At 42.4% G+C, this 24,465-nt stretch overlaps 1 protein-coding gene across 1 annotated transcript in view; it reads left to right on the top strand.

Annotated features, from left to right (window-relative positions):
- SPON1 (spondin 1) overlaps window positions 1-24,465 on the top strand; it is a 378,147-nt gene that overhangs the window by 107,147 nt on the left and 246,535 nt on the right. The window contains exons 5-6 of the mRNA XM_014602347.3: window positions 3,960-4,082; window positions 18,565-18,713. Of these exons, the coding sequence (XP_014457833.1) occupies window positions 3,960-4,082; window positions 18,565-18,713 (272 nt within the window). The remainder of the gene's footprint in view (window positions 1-3,959; window positions 4,083-18,564; window positions 18,714-24,465) is intronic.

The raw sequence follows: 24,465 nt of genomic DNA, 5'->3' as shown, positions 1-24,465 counted from the left end.
AGGATATGTTAGAAAAGCCCACCATCAGTACATAACAAATGGTCTATAAATAAAAGTGAAAGAAATCTGACAGGTGGCACTTCAACTCAAATTTTCTTGGCAAATGGTATTGCCATCTTTTCTTGTCCAGCTATGTTGAATTCAATTATAAATATTATAGATAGCTCTCTGCATTTAAACGGTGGTTTCATTTGTGGCTCTTTGGAATCAAAGGGGACTTATTACTCAGTAAAATTACATTCCCTTGACATTAGTATGCATGGGTTCTTTGGAATTTACTTCCAAACCCCATACTTTTACAAAAATATCCTTTACAGGGTAAGCTTTTCAGGTCCCTAAAAATAATAATTTCTTTGTGCAAAAATGCAGAGATAATAGTTATAAGCATTTCCATCCCCTGCCCTTTCTTCCAATTGAAATGCTTGAGCTGTGTCTAGTTCAATGGATGCTAAGGTGATGACCATTTATTTTTGGGGCCCAAACCTGGAATTAGCTTAATCTGGTCTTGAATATAATATTTGTAATAAACTGAATATGTGCTACTCTTGTGCTTAATTGAATTTTAATAAACATGGTGTCCTTGATAGTAACCATGATTCACACATGCCATTGTATTGTACCATTTCATACATTGAGGAATGCACATTACACTCATTAAAACTAACCTTTCAAATTCAGTGTGGGGAATAGGTTGAATAAAGCCACTGGAGCAAGCAAAATAAACATATTTAAGACATCTGTTCACATTCCTAAAAAGAGAGAGGAGTTAAATACAAATGAGAAAGGCACAGCCAAGAAGTTGGGAATTTGGAGTAAATTGAGGTCATGTCTCTGTTAGGAAAAGATTGTGTGTGTGTGTGTGTGTGTGTGTGTTTTAAACCATATAGCTAACATGTTTTTAAAAATTAGTGACTTAATTAAAACATGTTAATTTGTCATAGTCAACAGTGAGGGAGTCTATGACTAGCAACCTATTTAAAAGTGTTAAACTTTGTGTACACAGTTGTTTACAATGTTAGTTAAGACATTTTAGCTGTCATACTGTCAAAACCACAGTTTCCTAGTCTAGAAATGGCCTAAATTTAGAGACAGTTTGCCAAGCCTGGCAGCAGTTCTGTTTTGAATGTATTCATCTGTGCCAAAGGCAGAATGGTGTCTTGGGTGGTAGGGGAAAGTATAGAGGTGTAGTGCTGCAAAGCTTTATGCTTCAGGAAAACACAATGAATATTTCTACTGTAATTTGTAAGGTTGGCCCAGAAGATTGTCCTCAACCAGTCCAAGGTATATGAACAATTTCTCTCTACCAGCATCCTACTTTATGGCTAGTACTATACCTCTACAGCATACATTTTATCCCTTAAGTAGAACCCTCCGAGGGATCCCATGTTTAAATTAGTTGGGTCTCTTTCTGTACTTGGCTCTAATTATGGGCAGAAGAGATGGGAAGTGGGGTGTTCCTGAAAGTCAGGAACAGAGACTTGCTGGCTGAGTTCTTCTACTTGAAGTGTGCTGTGCCTGGAAGAGGGTGAAATACACTTCAGAAACAGATGGAATGGGAATTGAGCAGGTTGCTGTCAACATTGTACCCTAAAATTCAGATAAACTGAGGCTGGGCTGGACTGTGTTTGGGACCTGAGTTTAGAGGTTGCAGTATGGATGATCACTGGATGTGGGCTTAAAGACAATCTTAAAGATCAGCCCTATGTAGCACCATAGCCAATGCCTCCTGCTTGAAGCCTGCTGCTGTAACTTTCCAAACCTTTATGAGAGAGTATGCCATGTGCTGCTTTCAGAGGAGATGGGTGCTATAGCTAGTATCATAGCAAGGGTGGGGCAAGTGAGGCAACTGCCCCAGGTGCCAAAGTGTAAGGACACCAACAGGCACTGCCCAGCTGGAGTGTGGTGCAGGACGGAGCAGTGAGTGGCTCATGTGGCAGGGCATGGGGACCCAGAGTGGGGGGTGGCTCCCACTGCTGCATGCACCCTGGGCAAGCATGGGGAGTGTGTGTCCCCTGAACCTGTGTGTGGGGTGAGGGCTTGTCCTGGGTGCCAAACTTCCTTGCTATGGCACTGGACATAGCCTTAGTTCCTCTCAGTCTCTAGTTTAGCACAATTATACTGACTAGCCAATTGCCCATCAAGAATGATGGGGGGTGGGGAGCAGGCGGGGATGGAGCCCCATGTCCCCCTGTCTGGGCCCACTCCCTCCTTCCCTCCTGCTGCTTGGGGACTGGACCTGCTCCCCACCTCCCTGCCATAATGGGGCTGGGCCCAATGCAGGGAAGAACCAGGCCTGAGGGTGGAGAAAAGCCAGCCTGCTGTGGTGGGGGGCAGGGAGCAGTGGGCTTGGGCTGACCCAGCAGTGGCAGGGCGATGGGAGGAGCAGGTTTAGGGCTGACACAGGGGAAGAGAGGTGGGGGAGGAGTGGGCCTGGGCTCGAGTGGGGAAGGAGGCCTGCTCCCCCTGCTGCTGCCACTTAGGGCCAGGCTGGGCCCACTGCTCCCCCTGCACCGCCATGGTGGACTGGCTTTTCCCCTCCCCCTTCGGGCTCACTCCTCCTCTCCCTCACCCACCTAAGTTGGGCCGAGTCCTACTCTTCCCCTCCCCCCACCACCACTGTTGCATCAGCCCAGGTCTACCCTTTCACCCCCACTGCCATGGCACACCCACTCCTCTCCCCCATGTTGGGCCCGCTCTTCCCTCCACTGGTGATGTGCTGGTCCTGCAGGCAGCAAGAATAGGAGGGGGAGGGGCGGGCCGAGGTCAGAGCCAGTGGCCTCACCGCTGCAGCATCCTGACCCCGCTCCCCCCTGTGCCGCAACCGCCACCTCCAAGGAGCAAGGTGGGGGGGCAGGATGAGGCCAGCTCTGGTGGCCTGTCCCTGTCCTGCTCCATCATTGCCACCTGCAGGGATGCAGGGCAGGGGAGAGCGAGGCCAGCACTGCTGACCTCGCCATCTGCTCTGTTGCCACTGCCTCCAGGGAGCAGGACAGGGGGGAGGCAGTGGTGAGGCCAGCACAGTCTCGTCCCATGATGGTGGAGACACAGGGGAGCACATGATGGCAGGGACACAGGAGACAGAGTGGGGGGGGGGCAGGCCAGCACAGCTCGCCTTGTCCCTTCCTGCTCCATCCCCTGTGTCTCCACCATCATGGAGGTGTTCCACCAGGCCAACACTTTCTGCCTCAATGCTGTATTTGCATTCTGATTGGGTGTTTCAGTCACCCAATCAGAGCATGAATAAAGCATTATGGACAGCCAGATGGAGAGATTACGGCTTTTATAATTTTTGATTCTATAACAAGGCTTTTCCCCTGATTTCCTTCCCTGAGGTCACTCGCATGGCTCTTTACTCGCTTTAAATAGCTGACTAGGATAATTTGTTTGTATTGGCCTAATTTTCATGAGCACATATTAATTCACTAAAGTAAACAGTGCTATTGTAACTGAAGTTAGAGGAGATAGTGTTTGGCTTTAGATCTGGATTTAAATTGTGGGGCTGAGGTTCATTTTCAAGAGTAAATCAGGGCATAGGTTTATGTTTGGGTTTGATACTGCCAGAATCTGGTGTTCTGTTCTTGTGATATTTCAACATTAGCAGAAGGTTGATGTGATCTTTTGTGTTGGACATCTTGTGAGATTTTCACACATCAGATAAGAACAAGAAAAAAAGGCTCCAGTTTGGGATCTGAAACAGAACCAAAACTATAGTGGCAGTGGGTTCATATCCAGGAGATATTCATATCCAAACTGACATAATTATCATTACTTTGATATTTCAAGGTTTCTGTTTTGGCCCATATCTAATTATAACCCCAAATTTAAAAAGCAAAACAAAACAAAAAAAAATCCCTGGTGAGTTCTATTCAGCACTTGTATTTCTCTTCTTGAATTCTGCTGTCATCTGTACAGTTGTAACAAAACATTTTTAATAAATGCATCCATTGCTCCTTTTTCAGACTCAGCCTTTGAAGGAGTGACCGACAAACCAATCCTGGACTGCTGTGCCTGTGGAACTGCTAAATATAGGCTAACTTTTTATGGAAACTGGTCAGAGAAGACACACCCAAAAGATTTTCCAAGTAAGTATTATTAATTTATGATTACATTAGCACCTAGGGGCCACCCTAAGGAGTTTAGTTCCTTTTTAAAATTGTATTGTTTGCCCTTTAAAATCTGTCATAAGACTCTCAGTGACTTAATTGGGCATGGCACCAAGCTGCTAATGACATTATTTGCATGTGTAATACATTGTATATACTGTCCTGTTTCTCTTTATCTTTTGGAAAGACAGACAAGTCTTGAAATGCAAGCTTTGTTTATCACTTACAGCAAGATTTTGAAAAATGTCTAAATGATAGAATCAGTGCTCCTGTAGCAACAAAGCATAAGTAGCTATAAAGATTAAAGTCCCCCCCCACCCCCCAGCCCCCAAACCCATTAAAATAGGCTTTTTGGGTTTTGTTGGCCTCTTTCCCCTTTTCTTTTCTATCTTTATATTTTTTTATTTAAATATTGGCTTCACAATCAGTGGTAGTAAGGCAGGTGAATAACTTTGGTATCTAAATCACACATTTATTTGGGCTTTAAGTTTTGATATTTGGGTTTTTTGTGATCTTTATTAAAGCCTTTGTGTGTAGATTATTTTTTAATACAACTGTCACCCAGTGTGGTGAAATGTCATCATGCAGTCAAAGGCTTGTCTGCATATGAATGAGTTCCTTGATACGGCTTATGCTGGTGCTGTCTTACAAAATAGAATAGCTCAAATATAGCATCTGTGAGTTAGTAAAAGAGTTTACAATGACATAATTAAATTGTGTTTGACTTTCTGGTTGGGCAGCAGAGTGCATGGCAGATAAAACAAGCTGTAATTCCAGTAATTGCAGTGATATTCTTTTAGGATATTAGATGATTTGTGCATCTGCTACATAGTTCTTTTCAAATTTATTCTTTGTGTGGATTTGACTGCTGCAACAGAATCATTTTAATAGATTAATCAAGTTATTTCTTTTCACTTCTGTGAATGTATTTAATTATGTGATCACTCTTTCTGATTTGTTTTATATAGTTGCCCTACATCTTTGTTTAACTTCTCTTCTTCCATTCTGAAATAATTTCTAGTTCTTTATCCTCTTTCTACAGTTTTCAGTCAGTAAACATCCATTACGCACTTCAAGCATGATCTGACTCGGCCATACTACATGCATCATTACTAGTATACTATAAAAGCGGATGGGTAGACCTAGATAAATATGGAAAAATATTCTATACATAGTTGCGAAAATTATAAAATGAATAAGTTCTGTTTGTACATCATTTTGTTTACTTATTTGTGTAGTTGAATTGTTCTGGCATATGTCCTTGAAAAAAAAAGTAAATGACAAATAAAAATTAATGAAAACTAAATTTTGTGGTAGAAGTATGTGTAATCATGGAAGAAAATTAATACCATGGGGCACATTATACTAGCCACATAGCTTAGATTTTCACAGAGGAAGAAATATGGTATAATATTTTAAATAACAAATAACTGAGGAAACCCCGATCTTCTCACAGGTATGATAGAAGGAATTTAATTTTTTATTACAATCAGCATGGAAACATGAAGTAGGGAAAATAAATTAAGCTTACAGAACTTCTGAAAGATCTGTAGCTCATATGGTAACACAAAATAAATCAGTGATTTATAATGATATGGGTAACAAAAGAGTCGGTAACGGAGCAGTCCCTCCATTTAGGAGGGAACAGTTGGCCCTGTTAGGAGAACCCAGGAGTGGGGCATCTGAGTAGGCAGGGAGTATCCCACTAGGAACTTAAAAAAACTCCCAGAAGACTAATCAAGGGAGGAAGAAGCAAACTGTGATGGGGTTAGATTCTCTGCTGGGGTTAGAGCCAAAGGGCTCCCCTCCTAATGCAAAGGCAACACAGAAGGATTTGCTTTTCTCTGTTTGTTTCTCTGTTGTTTTACTTGGAGAATTGGCTGAGAAACTTATCAGGGAGCAAAACCTACATAAGGAAGCCAGCAGGCTCAGCAATCCATTTACAGGACTATTTTCTGATATTGTCAAAATAATCTTTGCAATATAATTACTCCTGTGGTTCTTTTATTCTTCTTTCAGTTATGATTGTAGGTCCATGTGGTTAGATGATATCTTACATAAGGCTTTGGCTCAAACTAGGAGTGTGTAAACTCATGAAGGTGCAAACTAAATTGTTGGGTAGGTTTCACACAGTAACAGGATTGTTGCACGTAATGATATTTGGTTATATAAAACCCCTCCTTAACTAATATCTAGTAAGAAGATGCTATTTATCAAAGCATAAGAAAATCTATACTCTTTTGTTTGAGTCTTGTTTCCATTGAAACTAATTGGATTGTTGCTGCTGAGTTCAGTGACAGAAGCATTAGACCCATGCAGAGCACCACGTAACAGATTTTCAGATGAAATTTCTGGAAGGCTGTTGTTGAAATTATTTCATCTGTATGTAGTGGTATTAAAACTGAAAAGAAATCATTGTCAAATTGCTGTTTAAAATATTGAGACCATGCAACTCTTAAATTAAAATTGAAATCCTACTCCCTGTGGATTCTATGAATCACTGATTATTTGTCATGCCGCGGCAGAAATGTTGAATATATCTCCAATGCAGTGGTTTCCATAAATACATTAGGGTTGTCCATGAAATTACATATGACCTCCAGCATTAATTGGAGTAGATTTCTCATATTGAGCTCCCATGAGGAATATTATCTTAAAATGTTTACCACCTGCCACTTATTCATTTACAGTAGAATTACAGACAGAGAATGCTGTTTCTAATTCTTCATAGTTCTAACTTTTGTAGGAAAAAATACACGAGTAAATTTAGAAACAGAAGTGGGCTTGTATTGGATTTCTGACAGTAAAACCTGAAAGAGCTAAGTTTCCCCTTTGCCCCGATGACATCAATATAGCTAATATAGAAAATCAACATATACATAGTAATATTTCTCATTCGTTTATCCATGTAACTTATTTGAACATTTCCCTGAATAGTCTCCACATAATGTGGGCATCAGCATTGATGTTTCTTTCCAACTCTACTCTTTCAGAGTAACCAAGCAGCAGTACAAAAAGCGTCACGTAAAATTGTGACTTTAGAAAAAATAATTAACCCAGTCCTAGATGCCATTACAACATCTAGTGTATTTTTTCCTGGGTATACAAGAGCTTGCATGTAAGACCATATTTTAGGGGTTTGGGGAGGAGCCTGACGAAGGGTTTTTGAACCCGAAAGCTTGCTTAATAACTATTCTCCAACCATTTGGGTTGGTCTAATAAAAGATATCAAATTCACCCAAGGAACCTTGTCTGCCTAGACCCTATTTTATACATTTATGTTGTCACATGTGGTACTGAAAATTTTTCCCTAAGGACTACTTATGCCAAATAAATATTATTTTTATGATAAAAAGTTACAGCAAGAAATCTGATAAAACCTCATGTTCCAAGTTTACAAGTACCTTCCTGTGATAGGCTTATAATAAGGAATGATTTAATATTCATTATAGCAGTGGAGCTGAAGCACCTTTATTCTGTTAAATTTTAAAATGGATCATACACATAGGCTCTAGCAGACCTGCTGAGTCCATATAGCAGTGCTCAGCATGCAGTTGCTTCATCATAAATCTTGTTTTGTAAGGTGTCAACTGACTGTACAGTGGAGGAAGAGAGGCTCACCAGTGGGGGAGTTTGAAAAGTTTCCAAAATGATCTCTTTTAAAGTGTTTTTTCTTTCACAAATATCTAAGACCAAGATTTTAATTAAGCTGCTGTTAGACTTGTGAACTTCCATGGATTTAAAAGAAGAGAAATAACATGTTTTCTTGCCAGACAAATTTCCAGGAGCTATTACTGTTCAAAATAAAAGGACCACTGGAAGCTGAGTATTGTATCTATACTGCATTAGACTTATTGAAATAGAGCTATTACAGTTCCTTTCACATTTTTCTGGCCAGTGTTAGTGTTTGCATATGTCCTGTGGCTTATGAGCAGTTTCTGTTTTCTGGCTAGTGTCCACATATCATGCAAAATGGAAAACATTCAGGGCTTAAATCATTATTTCACCTGCCCAACTTAACAAGTGTTACATTTCCTGATACTTTTATTTGTCAATAAAAATCTTCAGTTAAACTTGTCAGTGGTGGAACTGCATATACCAGAGGTGCTCAACCCCAGGTCCATGGGTCAGATCCATCCTATGGCCTTGTGTCATCTGGCCTGCGGGGCTCTCCATGGGTCTGGAAATTTGGCAGTTGGAGAGTGGTGGCATCACTCCCCCACTGCCAAATATCTAGACACATAGATTCATAGATTCATAGATGTTAGGGTCGGAAGGGACCTCAATAGATCATCGAGTCCGACCCCCTGCATAGGCAGGAAAGAGTGCTGGGTCTAGATGACCCCAGCTAGATGCCTATCCAACCTCCTCTTGAAGACGCCCAGGGTAGGGGAGAGCACCACCTCCCTTGGGAGCCCATTCCAGACCTTGGCCACTCGAACTGTGAAGAAGTTCTTCCTAATGTCCAGTCTAAATCTGCTCTCTGCTAGCTTGTGGCCATTGTTTCTTGTAACCCCCGGGGGCGCCTTGGTGAATAAAACCTCACCAATTCCCTTCTGTGCCCGTGTGATGAACTTATAGGCAGCCACAAGGTCGCCTCTCAACCTTCTCTTGCGGAGGCTGAAAAGGTCCAGGTTCTCTAGTCTCTCCTCGTAGGGCTTGGTCTGCAAGCCCTTAACCATATGAGTGGCCCTTCTCTGGACCCTCTCCAGGTTTTCCGCATCCCTCTTGAAGTGCGGCGCCCAGAATTGCACGCAGTACTCCAACTGCGGTCTGACCAGCGCCCGATAGAGGGGAAGTATCACCTCCTTGGATCTATTCGTCATGTATCTGCTGATGCATGATAAAGTGCCATTAGCTTTTCTGATGGCTTTGTCACACTGCCGACTCATGTTCATCTTGGAGTCCACTAGGACTCCAAGATCCCTTTCCACTTCTGTGCCACCCAGCAGGTCATTTCCTAGGCAGTAGGTATGCTGGACACTTTTCCTCCCTAGGTGCAGCATTTTGCATTTCTCCTTGTTGAACTGCATTCTGTTGTTTTCTGCCCATATGTCCAACCTATTCAGGTCTCCTTGCAGCTGTTCCCTGCCCTCCGGCGTGTCCACTTCTCCCCATAGCTTTGTGTCATCCTCAAACTTGGACAGAGTACACTTGACTCCCTCATTCAAGTCGCTGGTGAAGACATTAAAGAGTATTGGTCCAAGGACCGAGCCATGCGGGACCCCACTGCCCACACCCTTCCAGGTCGAAACTGACCCATCCACCACGACTCTCTGGGTGCGACCCTCTAGCCAATTCACCACCCACCGGACTGTGTAGTCATCCAAGTCACAGCCTCTTAACTTGTTCACCAGTATGGGGTGGGATACCGTATCGAAGGCCTTCCTGAAGTCTAAGTATACGACATCCACCCCTACTCCTGTGTCCAGGCATTTCGTAACCTGGTCATAAAAAGAGACTAGATTAGTCAGGCACGATCTGCCTGCTACGAACCCGTGTTGGTTTCCCCTCAGCATAATTTGTCCTGCCGGGCTCTCGCAAATGTGAGCCTTGATAATTTTTTCAAAGACTTTGCCTAGGATGGAGGTGAGACTGACTGGCCTATAGTTGCCCAGGTCTTCCTTCCTCCCCTTCTTGAAAATGGGGACCACATTGACCCTTTTCCAGTCCTCCGGGACTTGGCCCCATGCACCACGAGCGTTCAAATATTCCCACCAGTGGCTGTGCAGTGACATCGGCCAGTGCCTTCAGTACCCTCGGATGGAGCTCATCCGGGCCTGCCGACTTAAAGGCATCCAGTTCTTCCAAGTGACTCTGCACCATCTCAGGGTCTACGCATGATAGTCTGGCGTCCTGCTGTTGCCTCTCTACAATCCCAGTGAGAGCCTTGTCCTGCCCCTCACTTAGGAACACTGAGGCAAAGAACTCATTGAGGAGTTCAGCCTTGTCCCCCCTGTCCATCACCAATTGCTTCTGTCCATTTAGTAGGGGTCCTATTCCTCCCTGGGCCTTCCTTTTACTCCCTATATATCTAAAAAACAATTTCTTGTTGTCCTTTACTTGGGATGCCATCCTCAGCTCCATGGTAGCTTTGGCCCATCTAACTGCCTCCCTACAAGCGGAAGCAGAGGAGGTATATTCGTCTTTGGTGATCTCTCCCTGTTTCCACTTTTTATGTTGCCCCCCTTTTGGCCCGTAGGCTGCCCTGGATTTCTCTGGTCAGCCAAGAAAGCCTCCTGGCCCCTTTCCCTCTTTTTCCACGCATCAGGATTGTCTCCCTTTGTGCCCGAAGGATCATTTCCTTAAGGCACAGCTACCCTTCTTGGGCTCCCGTCACTTCAAAATTCCTACTCTGCAGTGCGTCCTTGACTAATCGCCTGAGTTCATTGAAATCAGCGTTCCTAAAGTCTAGCACTTTTACCCTACTAGTTACCTTACCCACTCGACGTCTTATGAAGAATTCTATTATTAGGTGATCACTGTCCCCCAGATGGCTACCGATCTGTAGGTCCCCTATCATGTCATCCCCCGTTGCCAATACCAGATCCAGTAAGGCATTCCCCCTAGTGGGACTGTGTACCTCCTGTGTCAGGTGGAGGTCCTGTACACAGGTTAGAAACCTGCGTGAATGGTGGGACTCTGCTGTCTGCATCTCCCAGCAGGTGACTGGGTAGTTTAGGTCCCCCATGACTATTGCCTCCTTGGCTTTTATGGTCTCTGAGAGCTGCCTCAGGAGCCCCAAATCTAGTTCTTCCCCTTGGTGTGGGGGTCTGTAGCAGACCCCTACCACCAAATCCCTTTCTCCTTGCCCCCCATGTAATCTAACCCACAATCCTTCTACTTCCTCATCCTTCGATTCCGTCTTGATGAGGGTCAATGTATATTGCTCATTGACATAGAGCGCAACCCCTCCCCCTTTCTTTCCCACCCTGTCCTTTCTGTACAGCCTATAACCCTCAATATGTACCGCCCAGTCGTGGGATGAATCCCACCAGGTTTCCGTTAGCCCTACTAAGTCATAGGTGTTTTCTGCAAGCAGGAGCGCTAGTTCATCCTGCTTGTTCCCCATGCTCCTAGCATTAGTATATAGGCACTTGAGCCCTGTGACTGGTGCCTTTGCTGCCCCCCAGCTCTGAGTCCCAAGGGGCCCCTTATTTCTTACCTGCTTATTGCTTACCTGTGCTGTACTGCTGGCTGCTGCATGGGTTGCAGATTCCCAATGTTCTCCTTCTTCAGGCTGGGCTGTTCTTGTGGGTGCCACATGGTTTGGTGGTCCACAGCTTCCCCCGCCCTCATCTTCCCCTCCCCCCGACATGGAGAGTCCTGGTCCCTGAATACTGAAATAGGTGCCCAATCCCAGCACGCTGGGCCAGAGGAGTGTCGGGCCCAAGGGCCCAATCTCAGTACACCGGGGCTGGGAGGGTGTGGTGCTGGATCCCAGGGCCCAATGCTTGTGTGGGGGGCCTGGAGGGAGTGGTGCCAGACCCTCAGGACCCAATCTCGACATGCTGAGATGGGATGGGATGGTGCCAGGTTCCTGGGGACCAATCCCAATGGGAGGGGAATCCCAGGCCCTCAGGGACCAGTATCAGTGCATGGGGGCAGAAGTAGGTGCTGCTGGGCTGCAGGCCCGATCCTAGCATGCAGAGCTTGATCCAACTCGCAGACTGGCTCCATGCCACCCATCTGGCCCATGGGGCCAAAAGGTTGAGTTCTACTAGCATACACAGAGACGAAGCGGGGAGCTCCATGTGATGTTTGCCTGTGTTCCATTTGCCATTATGAAAATGTGGGGCTTAGATAGAAAAGACCATTTTTGGGAAAAATGGGTTATTTGTCTATGGTATTCTGGCCTTTGTGAATATGGGGCTCAGAAACGTGGAGCTTGTTTCCCACTCAGCTCCACAGTGTGAGTGCAGAGCTTGGCAAGGAACAGGCACCTTAGCCTGTTCCCCATCCAGCTGCATGCTCACGGAATTTAGTGGGGAACATGCTCCCCAGTCCCCACCAGCAGGGAGTTCCCAGTGCCAGCTCCACACTGCTAGGCCAGCACTGGGAGACCCTCATCTCTCATCACCAGCTCTGTTACTGCAGGGCCAGTGCTCGGAGACCCTTATCTCCAAGTGCCAGCTCTGCAGTCATGGAACTGGCACTGTAAGATAAGGATCTCCTAGCCCCCCACTCCCCAGTTGCAATTGTGGAGTGGGGGCTGGGAAATAAAGATTTCCCAGCCTACATTCCCCAATTGTGATCTTGGAGCAGGGGGTTTGGAGCTCCCTGCTGCTGGGGCAGGGGGACATAGTCCCTGCCCACGCTCCAGTTGTGAAGCCCGCTCTGGTAGGAAATAGCTCCCATGGGTAGGGAGAAATCTCCGGCCCCCTGGTGGATGGCTGACCGGGAGCAGATTTGCTCCTGGCCAATCATCTGCACGAGCACTACTGCGCCATTGCTAATCAAAAGAAAATTTGCTACTTGCACTTGCAGGTAGCAAATTTACTCTCAATTAGTAAGGTTTACTGTGATTAGCGAGGTTTAAGCATGTGCATGTGTAGATACACATATTTACTTTGCAGTAAACTATGCTACTGTGCAGTTAGCATCTCATGTAGAAAACTTGCAGAACTCATTGCCAGATGTTTTAGAGTAATAATTCTTCACCAGGCTGTTGCAACATGCCAGGGTTAGGTATGCAAACACCTACATGTGTTTCAAAAGATAAACCCAGAGATTTAAAATAGAAATTCAGTGTCAAAAACATTCTGATCTGCTGTGGTCTTTTGTAGCAGAAAAATTGCTCTATTCTTTTTTTCTGTAGTTGAGAAACAAGTAAAAGCTAAGAGCTGGCATTTTCTGATGAGTGTCTTGTGTCTAAAATAGTAAAGAACCATTGTTTTAGAGGCTGATAATTCAACCGGTTCAAAAGAAGACTGGACAAATTACTGGATGATAGGTACATCAGTGGGTATTAAGCTTGATAGGTCTAAAATGTCTAAATTAGGACTTCCTACACCTCTAAATGGTGGAAACTCCAATGGAAGAGGAATAGGGGCAGATCAGTCTGTATAGACCTGGCATAAATACCATCTCCTTTAGCTTTCTCTCTCTGCTACTGTGAGATACAAGATACTGAGTTAGATGGACTTGTGATGTGACCCTGTTTCCATTTCTTCCTTTCTTATGACAGATGCAAATGGTATTAGTGTGTCTTCAGGAATGGCCTAGTTTTTACCTACTGTTTAAATGTGTCTTCAATGCAGAAACCCATCTCTTAAAACTGAATTTGTTAAGAATGTCTTTCTTGTGTGGGGTCATCCAAATGGATTGAAAGGGGTTAGTATTGCTCTACAGATTGCACAGCTGATCAACATGGGCAGTAGTTGAGCTGAGAAATTCCTCTTTATTGTAGTCACTTTTGCAAGTGGAGAGGGCGAAAGTGGAATCTTTGCTTGAGTAGTAGCAACTGTTGCTTTCTGCATGGCAGGACCTTCAGGGAAAATGGCAAGCTCTGACTTGTAAGTTAGATCAGAAATCCTGGTAAAGGAGAAAGGGAAAACTACTCTTGAAACTACCTGAAGGTTTCTTCTTTTGGGCTTCTTGTGTCCCGCCAGTATTAAATAAGTGGTTATTAGATTGTAGTTCAAGAAACAAGCTGGTGCCTCGCATTAACTATCACCCTGCTTTGATATTTGGTGTTGCATGGACTATTGGACAGTCCTGGGCTAGACTGTGGTGGAACAGGTCTTACACTCTGAAAACCTCGGGCACCTTTGGCCCCAGTTTGCTTTGAGCAAAGAATGGAGACTTGCACTGTTGTACTGTCATACTGTTTGCCTCCTGACATTTTCTTCCTTGATTTGCTGTGGGGTGTTTTGTTTGTTTTGATTTTTCCCTAGCACATTTTTGGAAATTGCTGTTTATTTTTATTTTTTCTAATTCCCCTTCTGTTATCCCTGATTATTTCCCCCCCCCCCCCATGTTTGTTTATTATTTCTCCTCTTCTTCTCCTCTACAAGCCTTTTTTTTTTTTTCAATGTCAAGGTTTCATCTTCTTTGAGTTGTATTGCCTGGCTTTTTACTTTTCTTTCATTTATTCTAGTTTTCTACCATTCCCTCTGCTTTCACTCTCTGTGTCACACACTCCCTGTCTGTTTATATGTGAAGGATTCTGTGTCTTTCAATCTGTTTCCCACATCCCCGTCTGGTCTACCCTAAAATCTTTCGTTCCATTAAATTCTCCGCCTCCTCACCAGCCACATGAGTACCCCATCTGTTCATCATTTCCCCTGCAGGTTGCTGTCTTTTCCTTAATGGACAAGGACACTCTCTCTCTGACATACACAAAAACACTCTTTCCTCTCGCACACAAAAACAGTTCTCCCAGAGAACTCTTGGGAATACCTTGAAACTCTGACCTCTTCTTTCAGTTTCTTTACTCACTAGTTTGCCTTCTCTTGATTTTTTTTGATTTTGGTTTTTTTTTTCCCCCTAAGTCTTACATTTTTCCTCTCTGTACTCAGTAACCCAAGAAATCAGGGCAGGAATTACTTTGTCCTTTGTTCCTGACTCTAGAGGATTTCCAAGGCCACCTAATCTGATGGTGAATTAAGACAAGCAAGCTGAACAAGTGCAGAGGCATCAAAATTGACTCCTTGTTCCATTCGTATAACCTTGGAGAACCTTTTTCAAAAACTTTCTTCAAGTAAACCAGTGCAACTCATAGAATATAAGTGTGTTGGAGTACAGAGGCAAGAACGTGTGACATTTCCATCAAAGGGCATCTTTAACATGATTTCACATGGGAAAAACTATTATAGAAAAAAAGGACGTGGGGAGAGAGGGTGCAGTGGGGAGGTGTACTTTTATTGGACCAACTACATGGTTGAAAGATATTTTAGACAAGCTTTCAAGTATTTTGTGCTTAAAAGTATGTCTGAAAAGTCTTACAACCATGCAGTTGGTCCAATAAAAGTATTTTCCCCCCAAATATCTTTCTCTTGCAAATTTCCTGAACCATCACAGCTACAACATCGCCCCAACACTACCAAAGCTATTTCAGGTATCTATTCATAACCAGCTGAAAAGATAGCCCTAGTGAAAAGAAATAAATGCTTTTAAGTTGTTATCTAATATAATTGTTTCCTCTGAGATGTTTGAAATAGTGTTCCTTTTTTTTCCTGTTGGTAAGGCTTTCCCTGAGGTTTCTCTCAATTAGGTATCTTTAACAGAACATTATTCTGTGGCTTAAGGTTTGAGGTAAATCCATTTGCTTTAAACTTGATTGTCTAACTCCCACTCTAGTTTTTTTCCAATATCTTATTTTACATATACTTTCATGTTTCCAAAGAAAAATAACCAGGATGGTGTAGCTTGAAGGCATAATCTCTTTGGGTGCCTGTAGATGTGCTAGGAGGCTGCTCTGATGCACTGTAATTACAGTGTATCAGAGCAGACTCAATTAATCGAGTCTGCTGAAGCATGCTAATTAGTGTACTCCAGCCAGCCTCCTTGTCCTACATATCAGTGTCCCTGTGCTTCAAAATGGCATTGGGGATGCTTGAAATATAGCTTGTTTGACGAGCTTTAGTTAAAGCACCCCTGCTGCCATTTTTAAGCGGAGGGATGCTGATATAATAGACGCCGTGGTGCTTTAATTAGAGCGGCTATTGGAGCTGCTCTAATTAAAGTGCCCCCGCCCATGCTTGGAGTACTTTTAAAAATGTCGTTTAGTTGTATTTTGCTGTAACTGTCTCATAGAAATCTGTCCCTGTATTTGTGCAAAGCTACAAAGATGCAATGTGAAATGTAGATGTTGAACTTGAGGTGTGTGATAATCAACATAAATAACATTCATGTAAGAATTTAAAATGGTCTTGAACTTGGGACGCAGGCAAAAATGCATGTGCCACTGCTTGTTGACCCCACATATGCAGTTGTTTTATTTATGTGAATCAATTACCGCAGAGGTGTAATAGAGTAACTGTGTACCTTGGGTAGTGACTCCACACAGGGCAACACTGGTTGCTATGTGATGGCAGTGGTGCTGTGACTGGTCCCCAGTTTCAGCAGCATCAATTTTTGTGCCACTTTTCCAGAGGTGGTACCCAGGGCAGGTGCTCTGGTCATCCCATCTCAGTTATGCGACCAAGTCACAACTAGATAATAGAGGGGTGGCTTGCACCTGCTAATGTGCCACTTGTTCTAGCAGGTTGGAGTGACTACATGCATAAATTCTGTGTGCAGCTGCAAAGCATATTTTTGTAACTGTTCCTAAGTGACAGGTTGAAAATTTGACTCTTCTGCCAACATTTATAAGTATGAAAGAAAAAAAGTTCCAGTCTCTCAGTACAGGCAGTCCTCAACTTACAACATTTCGAGTTACAACGTTTCACATTTACAACGTTTATAAATTGACACCCTGTTTCAACTTTCTGACATCAGTTTTGACTTTACAGTGCTTGATCCGATGCCAGGCCACACCAGTGAACAAGTTCACTGCCCATTTCCCTGGAGATCATCTGTCCAAACTTCCATGGACATTTTTTAAAGAAAGTAGACAAACCTCAGCCAAGCCTCCTGAAAAGACTTCATTCAAGAACTTTCAAAAAGTCCAACCAAGAGCCCTTCAAAAAGTCCAGCAAAGTCACCTCAAACAAGTCCTTCCAAATCAATATGATTGCTATTTATGATAGAAATACATTAATGTAGTTATATTATTATTCTATAATTGATTGAGTACAAAATTCTGGGTTATTTTTGGTGAAAATAGGGTATTGGCCCTTGGTTCAGCAACCAATTCCCTATTTATAACATTGTTTCCTATGGGAAAATTGGTTCTGAGTTACAATGTTTCAATTTAAGACGCAGTTTTCAGGAACCAATTGTGTCCTAAGTCTGAGGACTGCCTATACTGAAGCAGCAACTTAATCAATGATTGCTTCCTTTTAAATGCATGTATTTAGAGCCTGCTGCCCCATGTGCAACCCTCAGGAACAATCATGTGGAAGACCTACCAGGTACAGAAGCAGCCATACCCCTTTGTCTTCAAGGAGCTACCTTGTTTTTTTGCTTCTCCCCCCCAGCAGTAAGCCCTTTATGCCACTTAAGAAGCACAGCTGAGAGGAGTTGGGTAGAAAGGGGATGCATCTACACCTGACGCTACTGTGCAGTAGCTTGTTGCTACTGTGCAATAGCCTTGGTGGTCCCTAACCATGACTCGCTGCTGCTGCTGCTACTGCTCAGTAGTAGTGAGCTACTACACGGTAGTGTCTGAAAGAAACCTGTGGGGATGGTACTGTGCAGTAATGCCAGTTACTGCACAGGCAGTCTGCCACTTGTGCAGATGCAGCTAGGAGGAGTGATTCTTCTAACATTTTCAGGATTGTAGCTATGATAAGGCCACTTCCTAAGGCCACTTCCAGCTTGACTGCTGAACTGTGGCTGGAAAATTATTCATATTTTTGTCAACCCAGAAGCAGAAGCATTCATCAGTCTATATAGGGAATTGTTATTGTTAGATACTGAGGAATAGAGGGAATAAGGAAAAGGGGGCTAGAAGTAAGGAGGTGGATAAGAAGGCCAGTGGCTTATACTGTGGAGAGCAATGTAGGGGATTGGAGGAAGAGTTAACTGATTTTGGATTTGGGCAGGATGCCTGGTATTGCAACAGTATGGGAACTGGGACTCATTAGTTACTTTTTATGTCACATCCAAATATTGATTATGCATGTGATAATGTATATGCCTCATTGTATTATTAATCCACCCTTATTAGGCAACCTCCTGTCAGAAGGCACACAGTGAGCAAATCGGATATACTTTTGTTAGAAGATCATCTCTGTTAAGCAAATAACTTTTGTTAAGTCCTTGATTAGTCACTTGGGTGTTCTCTGTAATATCATCCCCATAAGTATTTTAAATGGATGTTGCAAAATTGAATGTAAACAGCAACTCAAGCAGGCTAAAGAAGTTTGTGTCAAGAAGGATATATTTTAAGTCTGTTTGGGTTGTGGTTATTCAAGAAATTTCTTCCAAACGTATCTTCATTGTTCATCATTATTGCCAACAAATGGGAAATGTAAGTAAAGGTTCACACCAAATGGACATGGAGGTATCCACTCAGATGCAACACAGACTGTTTCCCCACTTCTACATGCATAAGGCTCTTTCCCTATCCTCCCCACAACCAAAGATATGGAATGTAGGCTCAATGGAAATTGAGGGCTGTCAACATACCTCACTAGGAATATTCAGCTTTTGGTAAGTGTGAGTTTAAAAATGGGTTTCAGTATAATAGAAAAAGAAAATATGTTTTGGACAGGAAGCTCTGGTAAGATTTATTTTCCCTTTCTGTAATATTAGAGGTTTATCTATCTGAAAGCCTGTGTAACCCCATTCAATCTTAATAGTTTTCATCTCTCTCTCTCTCTCTCTCTCTCTCTCTCTCTCTCTCTCTCTAAAGGACGAACAAATCATTGGTCTGCAATCATTGGGAGTTCACATTCAAAGAACTATATCCTTTGGGAATATGGAGGGTATGCTAGTGAAGGTGTTAAGCAAGTTGCAGAATTGGGATCCCCAGTAAAAATGGAAGAAGAAATTCGACAGCAGGTAAATGTAATGATATAAAATGTCAATATATAGTTTTAAAAATATACCGTACCTTGGACTTGCCCCTTGTGACTTTCAGCAATGTTGTTGTATCAGCTATTTTTTTTAACTGGACAAAATAGGAGGGGGATCTCCTTTTATGCAAGTCAGTTCATACTCAGTTAAGCCATGTGAAGTCAATGGGAGTTTTGCCTATGCAAGGACAAATTGCATTGTTTAAAAGCTATGCAAGCTTTTGTTTTGTTTGTGTCAGTGGAGTAGAAATAAGGAAAAAAAATTCAATCAGCCTCCTCTGGGTTGGGCATGAAGACATTTGTGATCTTTTAAAAGAAGCATCGTGAAGATTGCTCTTTTAGTTAGGCAATCAATATGCTATTTTATCTGGTGATTTTCACTTTGTGCTGCAGTACAATATTTATAATGGTTTCCGGTGAGCAAAGTGGACATATTATTTGTAATCTCTATATGGCTGTCCAGGTTAGAAATGGTGTTTGAGCAAATAGGGAAGGACCCTATTGTAAATAGATAAGTTATACAAGCTTTTGAATACAAGGCATTCTTTAACAGGTTTGAGGAAAGAAACAGGCATAATGATGATGAATGAAAACAGTGGGCAGAACTGTGAAATTGGAGAGGGGAGAAATTTCCAGGGGTAGCAGACAAATAATTAGCAGAAGAAAAAGAGCTTGCTTAATGGGACATCAAGACCTATCCAAAGGGTGGGGGGCCATTTTCCCCTATAGCGTGAAAGAAGGATTTCAGGAATCAGGCATATTATAGTGTCATAAAATCAATATTGATGTTCAGTCCTTGGTTTTTCGTGTCTAGCCAGCTTATGAATTTTTGTTTCCAAACTTACTTTTTTAAAGGTGTAGATTTCCCATGAGCCCCTGAGAACAGTGAAGTCAGAAGGGGAGTAGTTCTGTGAAAAATGTGCTCCTGCTGACATGTGTCTGTCTCCTTCCTTCATATTTTTTCTGAGAGTTTTCTGTGAGGGCGTTTGGTGCTTTGGATCAGTAAATAACATTTAGAGAAAACCATATGTACCATCCATGAATTCTGATGGGTGTATTTTGGGGCATGTTGATAATAGTAACAGTGAAGATATGTTGACAGGTTAAGTATTGTTAAGGCAAAGTTAGGTGTGCCTACACATGATACTACATTGCCGTAGCAATGTGCTATGGCAACGTAGCATCTACAGGCAAAACCCGTGACACCGCAGCTATGTTGCTGTAGTGACATGCTTCTCCATTACAGCATGTTGCTAAAGCGATGTAGTGCCTAAAAATAACCATGCATGATGCAGTACCAGCTGTTACTAAGACACCAAGTGGAAGTACTAAATGACAGTGCAGTAAAAATGGCTCCATAGCGGCATGTGTAGTTGTTCCCACTGTGTCCCATTTGATGTTTGTTGAGCAACGGGGAGTTTTTGTCTGATGATGAGTTGGGCTAGATTAGGGGGTTGTTCGAAAGCCAGGATCAGAGGAGCTGGGAATGGTTCTCTTGAAGTCTGATCTTTGTTGAGTGTAGGTTGTAAATGTTTGATGATTCTTCTGATTGTTTCCAGTACGGAGTGATAGGTGACCACAGGGGTGCCAGAAATTGCCAAGGGCAGCTGTGTTGGGGTTATCCCTGATTGGATGTCAGACACATGCCCTCAAGCCCCTGCTGTAAGCCATGGGGTGGGGGGGGGAAGGGGAGGCAGGCCCCCTAGCACCCACCAAAAAGTGAACACGTGTTCTGTTTCTTCCCAGTCCAATATACATAGCTTAGAGCAACTCACAAAAGGTTGATCAATTCTACTTTGGGCTTTTTGAATGCCTGCTTAGATTCACTTGCTTCCAACTAAAATTTAGAGTAACTTTCTTTTTAAGTAGTTTAAATAATATTTTCACTTGTTTCATAGGTTGCAGCTGTATTATTTGTATGAGTTTTAAGAGCACAGCATGATTTTAATGAGAAACCTGAATTATTGCAAGCTTGTATTAACAAGGGAACATTCCCTAGTGTCTTATCAGTCTAGACTGGATCATAAATCTGCATTTATTTTTACAATGATGTATGATTCAAGTTTTACATTTGCCAAACCTACTGAGAATCAAACCTTTTAAAACAGCTAGAAAATTTGCAGCAGGTTAGACTTTTCTATTATGCAGTGCCCATTACTATAATTAAGTCCCAAGTTTTTTTTTCAAAATCTAAAGTTGTAAACATCTTGTGAATGGAAAAAAAATGTTACATTTATTAAAATGATTCTGAGCGTGCTTAAATGAATCAATCATTTTCATTGCTTAGATACATTTTGCTACAGTTATTGAACATTTGAGGTGATTTGTGTCATAAATATGCATTTCCTTTTAGAGGACTTACATTTACAGTCATTAGTTAAATTCTGTGCTGCCTTGTCCTTGTATTATGGGAAAGTTCTTGTACAGGTGACCATCAGGCTTTCTCCTACTAATCATTATATATATTACAATCATACTTCTTATACTTTCCTGTTTTACAAAAGATATTATCCCAGACCTTAATATTCAGCATGTTAGAAATCCTTCGATGCCTCTGATAATTCTTTTATTTGGTTTTTTTCCTTTTTTTCAATTACTTTTTTTTCAAAATGAGAGGATCAAAACATATTTAAGATCAAAATGTATCACCAATTATTGTAATGGTACAATCGGATTTTCTATGCATTATATTCCTCATCTAGAAAAGTCTACAATTTTGCTAATTTTCGGTCTCACTGAACATTGAACATATATTTCTTTGAGCTATGTAAATTGATAACTAGATTTTTTTCTAGTCATTAGAACTGAGTGAAAGCTCACCCTCTTCACACACAGTTTAAATTGCTACAAGCTATACCCATTAAATTTAATCTCTTATTATGTTGATATTTTGGTATTTTTTCTCCTTTAAAACAATTAACTATATAACACAAATGTCCTAAAATTTGAGAATGCATAATAATAATACAGAATTTAGTATATTCATGGGATATGGCTGTGAATGACCCTCATTCTTCCCTGTTGCAAACTGAATAAAATGAAAGAACAAAAAAAGGTAATAGAAAAATAAGAGCTATTTCTTTTAGTTTTTGGTGAACATATTATCACTCTGTTTCCCCTCATTTGAACACTGCAGGAATTGAAGCAGAAAGTAAATCTGGATCTTACATAAATTACCTTTTCACCATGAGTACTTTCCAAGAAGGCTGTATAATCCTAATGAAATGAGGCTATAGTGGCACCATATATGTACCATGTGTACATTTGGGGAGCCATAAACTAGCCATTTACAGAAGAAATGGCTTAAACTTACCTCTTAATAGGCCCCCAAAAAACCAGAATGAGAACAACTTTAATTTGTGTTTTTATTGCTGGATGAGATCAGTCCTTCATACAAAGCCTCACACCATTCTATAAAAACAGGAACAGAATGGATTGAGGGCAGAGTGAATAAAAATTATGGTTTGATCCAGGTGACAGTTAATGGATCAAATGTGTAGGTATAGGCTAGTGTTCACAGTTTCCTGAAACAAAACATTGTGGCAGAATATGGCCACAAAGTATGCCAGTTTCTCTAAAACAAGTGGTTGTTAGCACTGTGCTTTGCCTCTGTTAAATCTCACTACCATCCATGTATAAGAGAGAGAAGGCTTGGAGTTTGAAATCTAGTGTGCACAGAAGACAAAAAAAGAGGCAGAAGTAAGGGCAGAGGAATGGGATGGGTCAAGGAGGAAATGGGAACAGAGATGTAATAGTGTAAAAGTCCTATAACTATTAATGACAAGTGCATGCATAGGCATTCGCTAGATAGGAGAGTAGACCAAAGTTACTATGATTTGAGGACAGGTAAATTGCTATAGCTACCCAAGTCCAGGATGCCCCTGAATTTAAGATGACCCCCCAATAATTAGGTTCTATTCATGGAAAAATTATAAATTTGTTATAATTTTCCATGTATAGAATCTAATTATTGAAGAATCATCTTACATTTATCCCCACCACCACTGTAGTGGGGAAAGCAGTGGTAGGAGGCAGGCATTGGGGTGGGTGCAGGCAGTGCGGAGGTGGCAGGGGACAGGCAGCGGGGTGGGGCAGGCAGCATGCCTCCCCCCTCCCGCTTACCTACCCTCCCACAGCCTTGGGTCCCCATCCTCCAACTCTCCCCCCAACCTGCCTCTCCTTCTCTCCTCCCCCTCTCCTCATTTACCTTTGAAAGTGGTATGGATCCAACACTGCTTCTATAGGGCTGTGCTGGGGCTGTACTTAGTGTCCCAGGCTGGATGAAGGAAAAAGCCTTTTGACACTGGAGCAAGGGCAAGTTGGGGGAGGGGGAGCAGGGAGAGTTGTGGGGGTGGAGACGGGCAAGGTGAGTGGGGGCCCAAGGCTGCAGGGGAAGTAGTTGGTGGGGTGGGGTGGGGGTGGGGGGGGTTGAGGTTGCATGGAGGAGACACAGGGGATGCAGAGGTGCTGAGGAAGAGGAAGCATCTGCAGCTGAGCCCCAACCCAGGTTTAAGGCAGAGCAAGAACATCAGCAGCAGCTGCCTGGCTTCTTCCCTTTTGATTCCAAGACAATGGGCATTCTCCTCCACTATGTTAAATGGAGGGACAAACTTCATGTAGGAATCAAATAACTACAGTAGCTAGATTGTGGTAATTTAATCCCAGCATTTAGAGACAGAGAAAAAAACATTTTTAGGGTCAAAAAAACAATTAAGTCAGTGCTATGTTTAAGTGAATGTATTGTGCTTTGGAACAAGTCTGTAGTGCAAGTGTCAGTACTTCAATAACTCCCACTGTAGTCAATGTGATTTGTCCATTCCTAATGATTACAGCCTGGGGTAGCCACTGTAACAGCACAAGTTGTGAATACTGAAGTTGACCAAAACCCAAAGAACCACTGAAGATTCAGTATTTTATAATTAGAAAACACATAGATAATGATAAAGAATATCAGATGTTGGCAGCTTATCCTTATTATTATTTCTACTTTTTTGCTGGCCTCTCATTTTTTCCTAAAATATATTTAATACTTTGGCGAAACAGTGACATCACCCCAATGCAGTAATGCTACAAATGTTATTAACTTGATATAATACGCCGACCTAATTTATCCAATATGTGTAGTGACTTTTCTTTTAGTGACTTATTATTGCAGAAATTTTAGGAGACCAGTGTCAAATTTTTTGGACTTAAAAGAGATCAGATTTTTAACAAAGTGGCCATGCCTACACAAGATGCTTACTGTGCAGTAGCCCATTATGATTGCGCAGTAGCATCGTGGGGCACAGACCATGATGCAATGCTACTGCACAGTTGTAATGAGCTCCTGTGCAGTGGTAATGAGCTACTGCAGTCGGCATCACCATGAAGCCAGGCGGGGACACTACTGCACTGTAACGCTGGTTACTGTGCAGTCATTTAGTACTTGGATATGCAAGTGTCTCATAGATGTAGCCGGCGTTGATGGAATACAGCACAGACAAGTTCAAAATATGCCCATTGAAGCAATTTATAGTACCTGTGCACCATGAAAATTAGTGTTATTATAAAATACTTACTCTTCTGGTACTGATGCACATTTCCAAGGGAGCCAAAACAGCACCAGCAGAGTTCTTAGAACTATCATCAATTTCCATTGTGATTGCTACCTGTACTATTTTTGCAGAATCACTCAGTGTTTTCAGAGACCTGATTTGAACCTCAACTCCATTGTCACTCAACTTAGCAAAAGTATTTTT

The sequence above is a fragment of the Alligator mississippiensis genome, chromosome 2 (genome assembly GCF_030867095.1).
Source record: "Alligator mississippiensis isolate rAllMis1 chromosome 2, rAllMis1, whole genome shotgun sequence".
NCBI classification, from domain to species: Eukaryota; Metazoa; Chordata; order Crocodylia; family Alligatoridae; genus Alligator; species Alligator mississippiensis.
The sequence above is the reverse complement of the archived record's forward strand: the minus strand, read 5'-3'. Positions and strand labels throughout refer to the sequence as shown.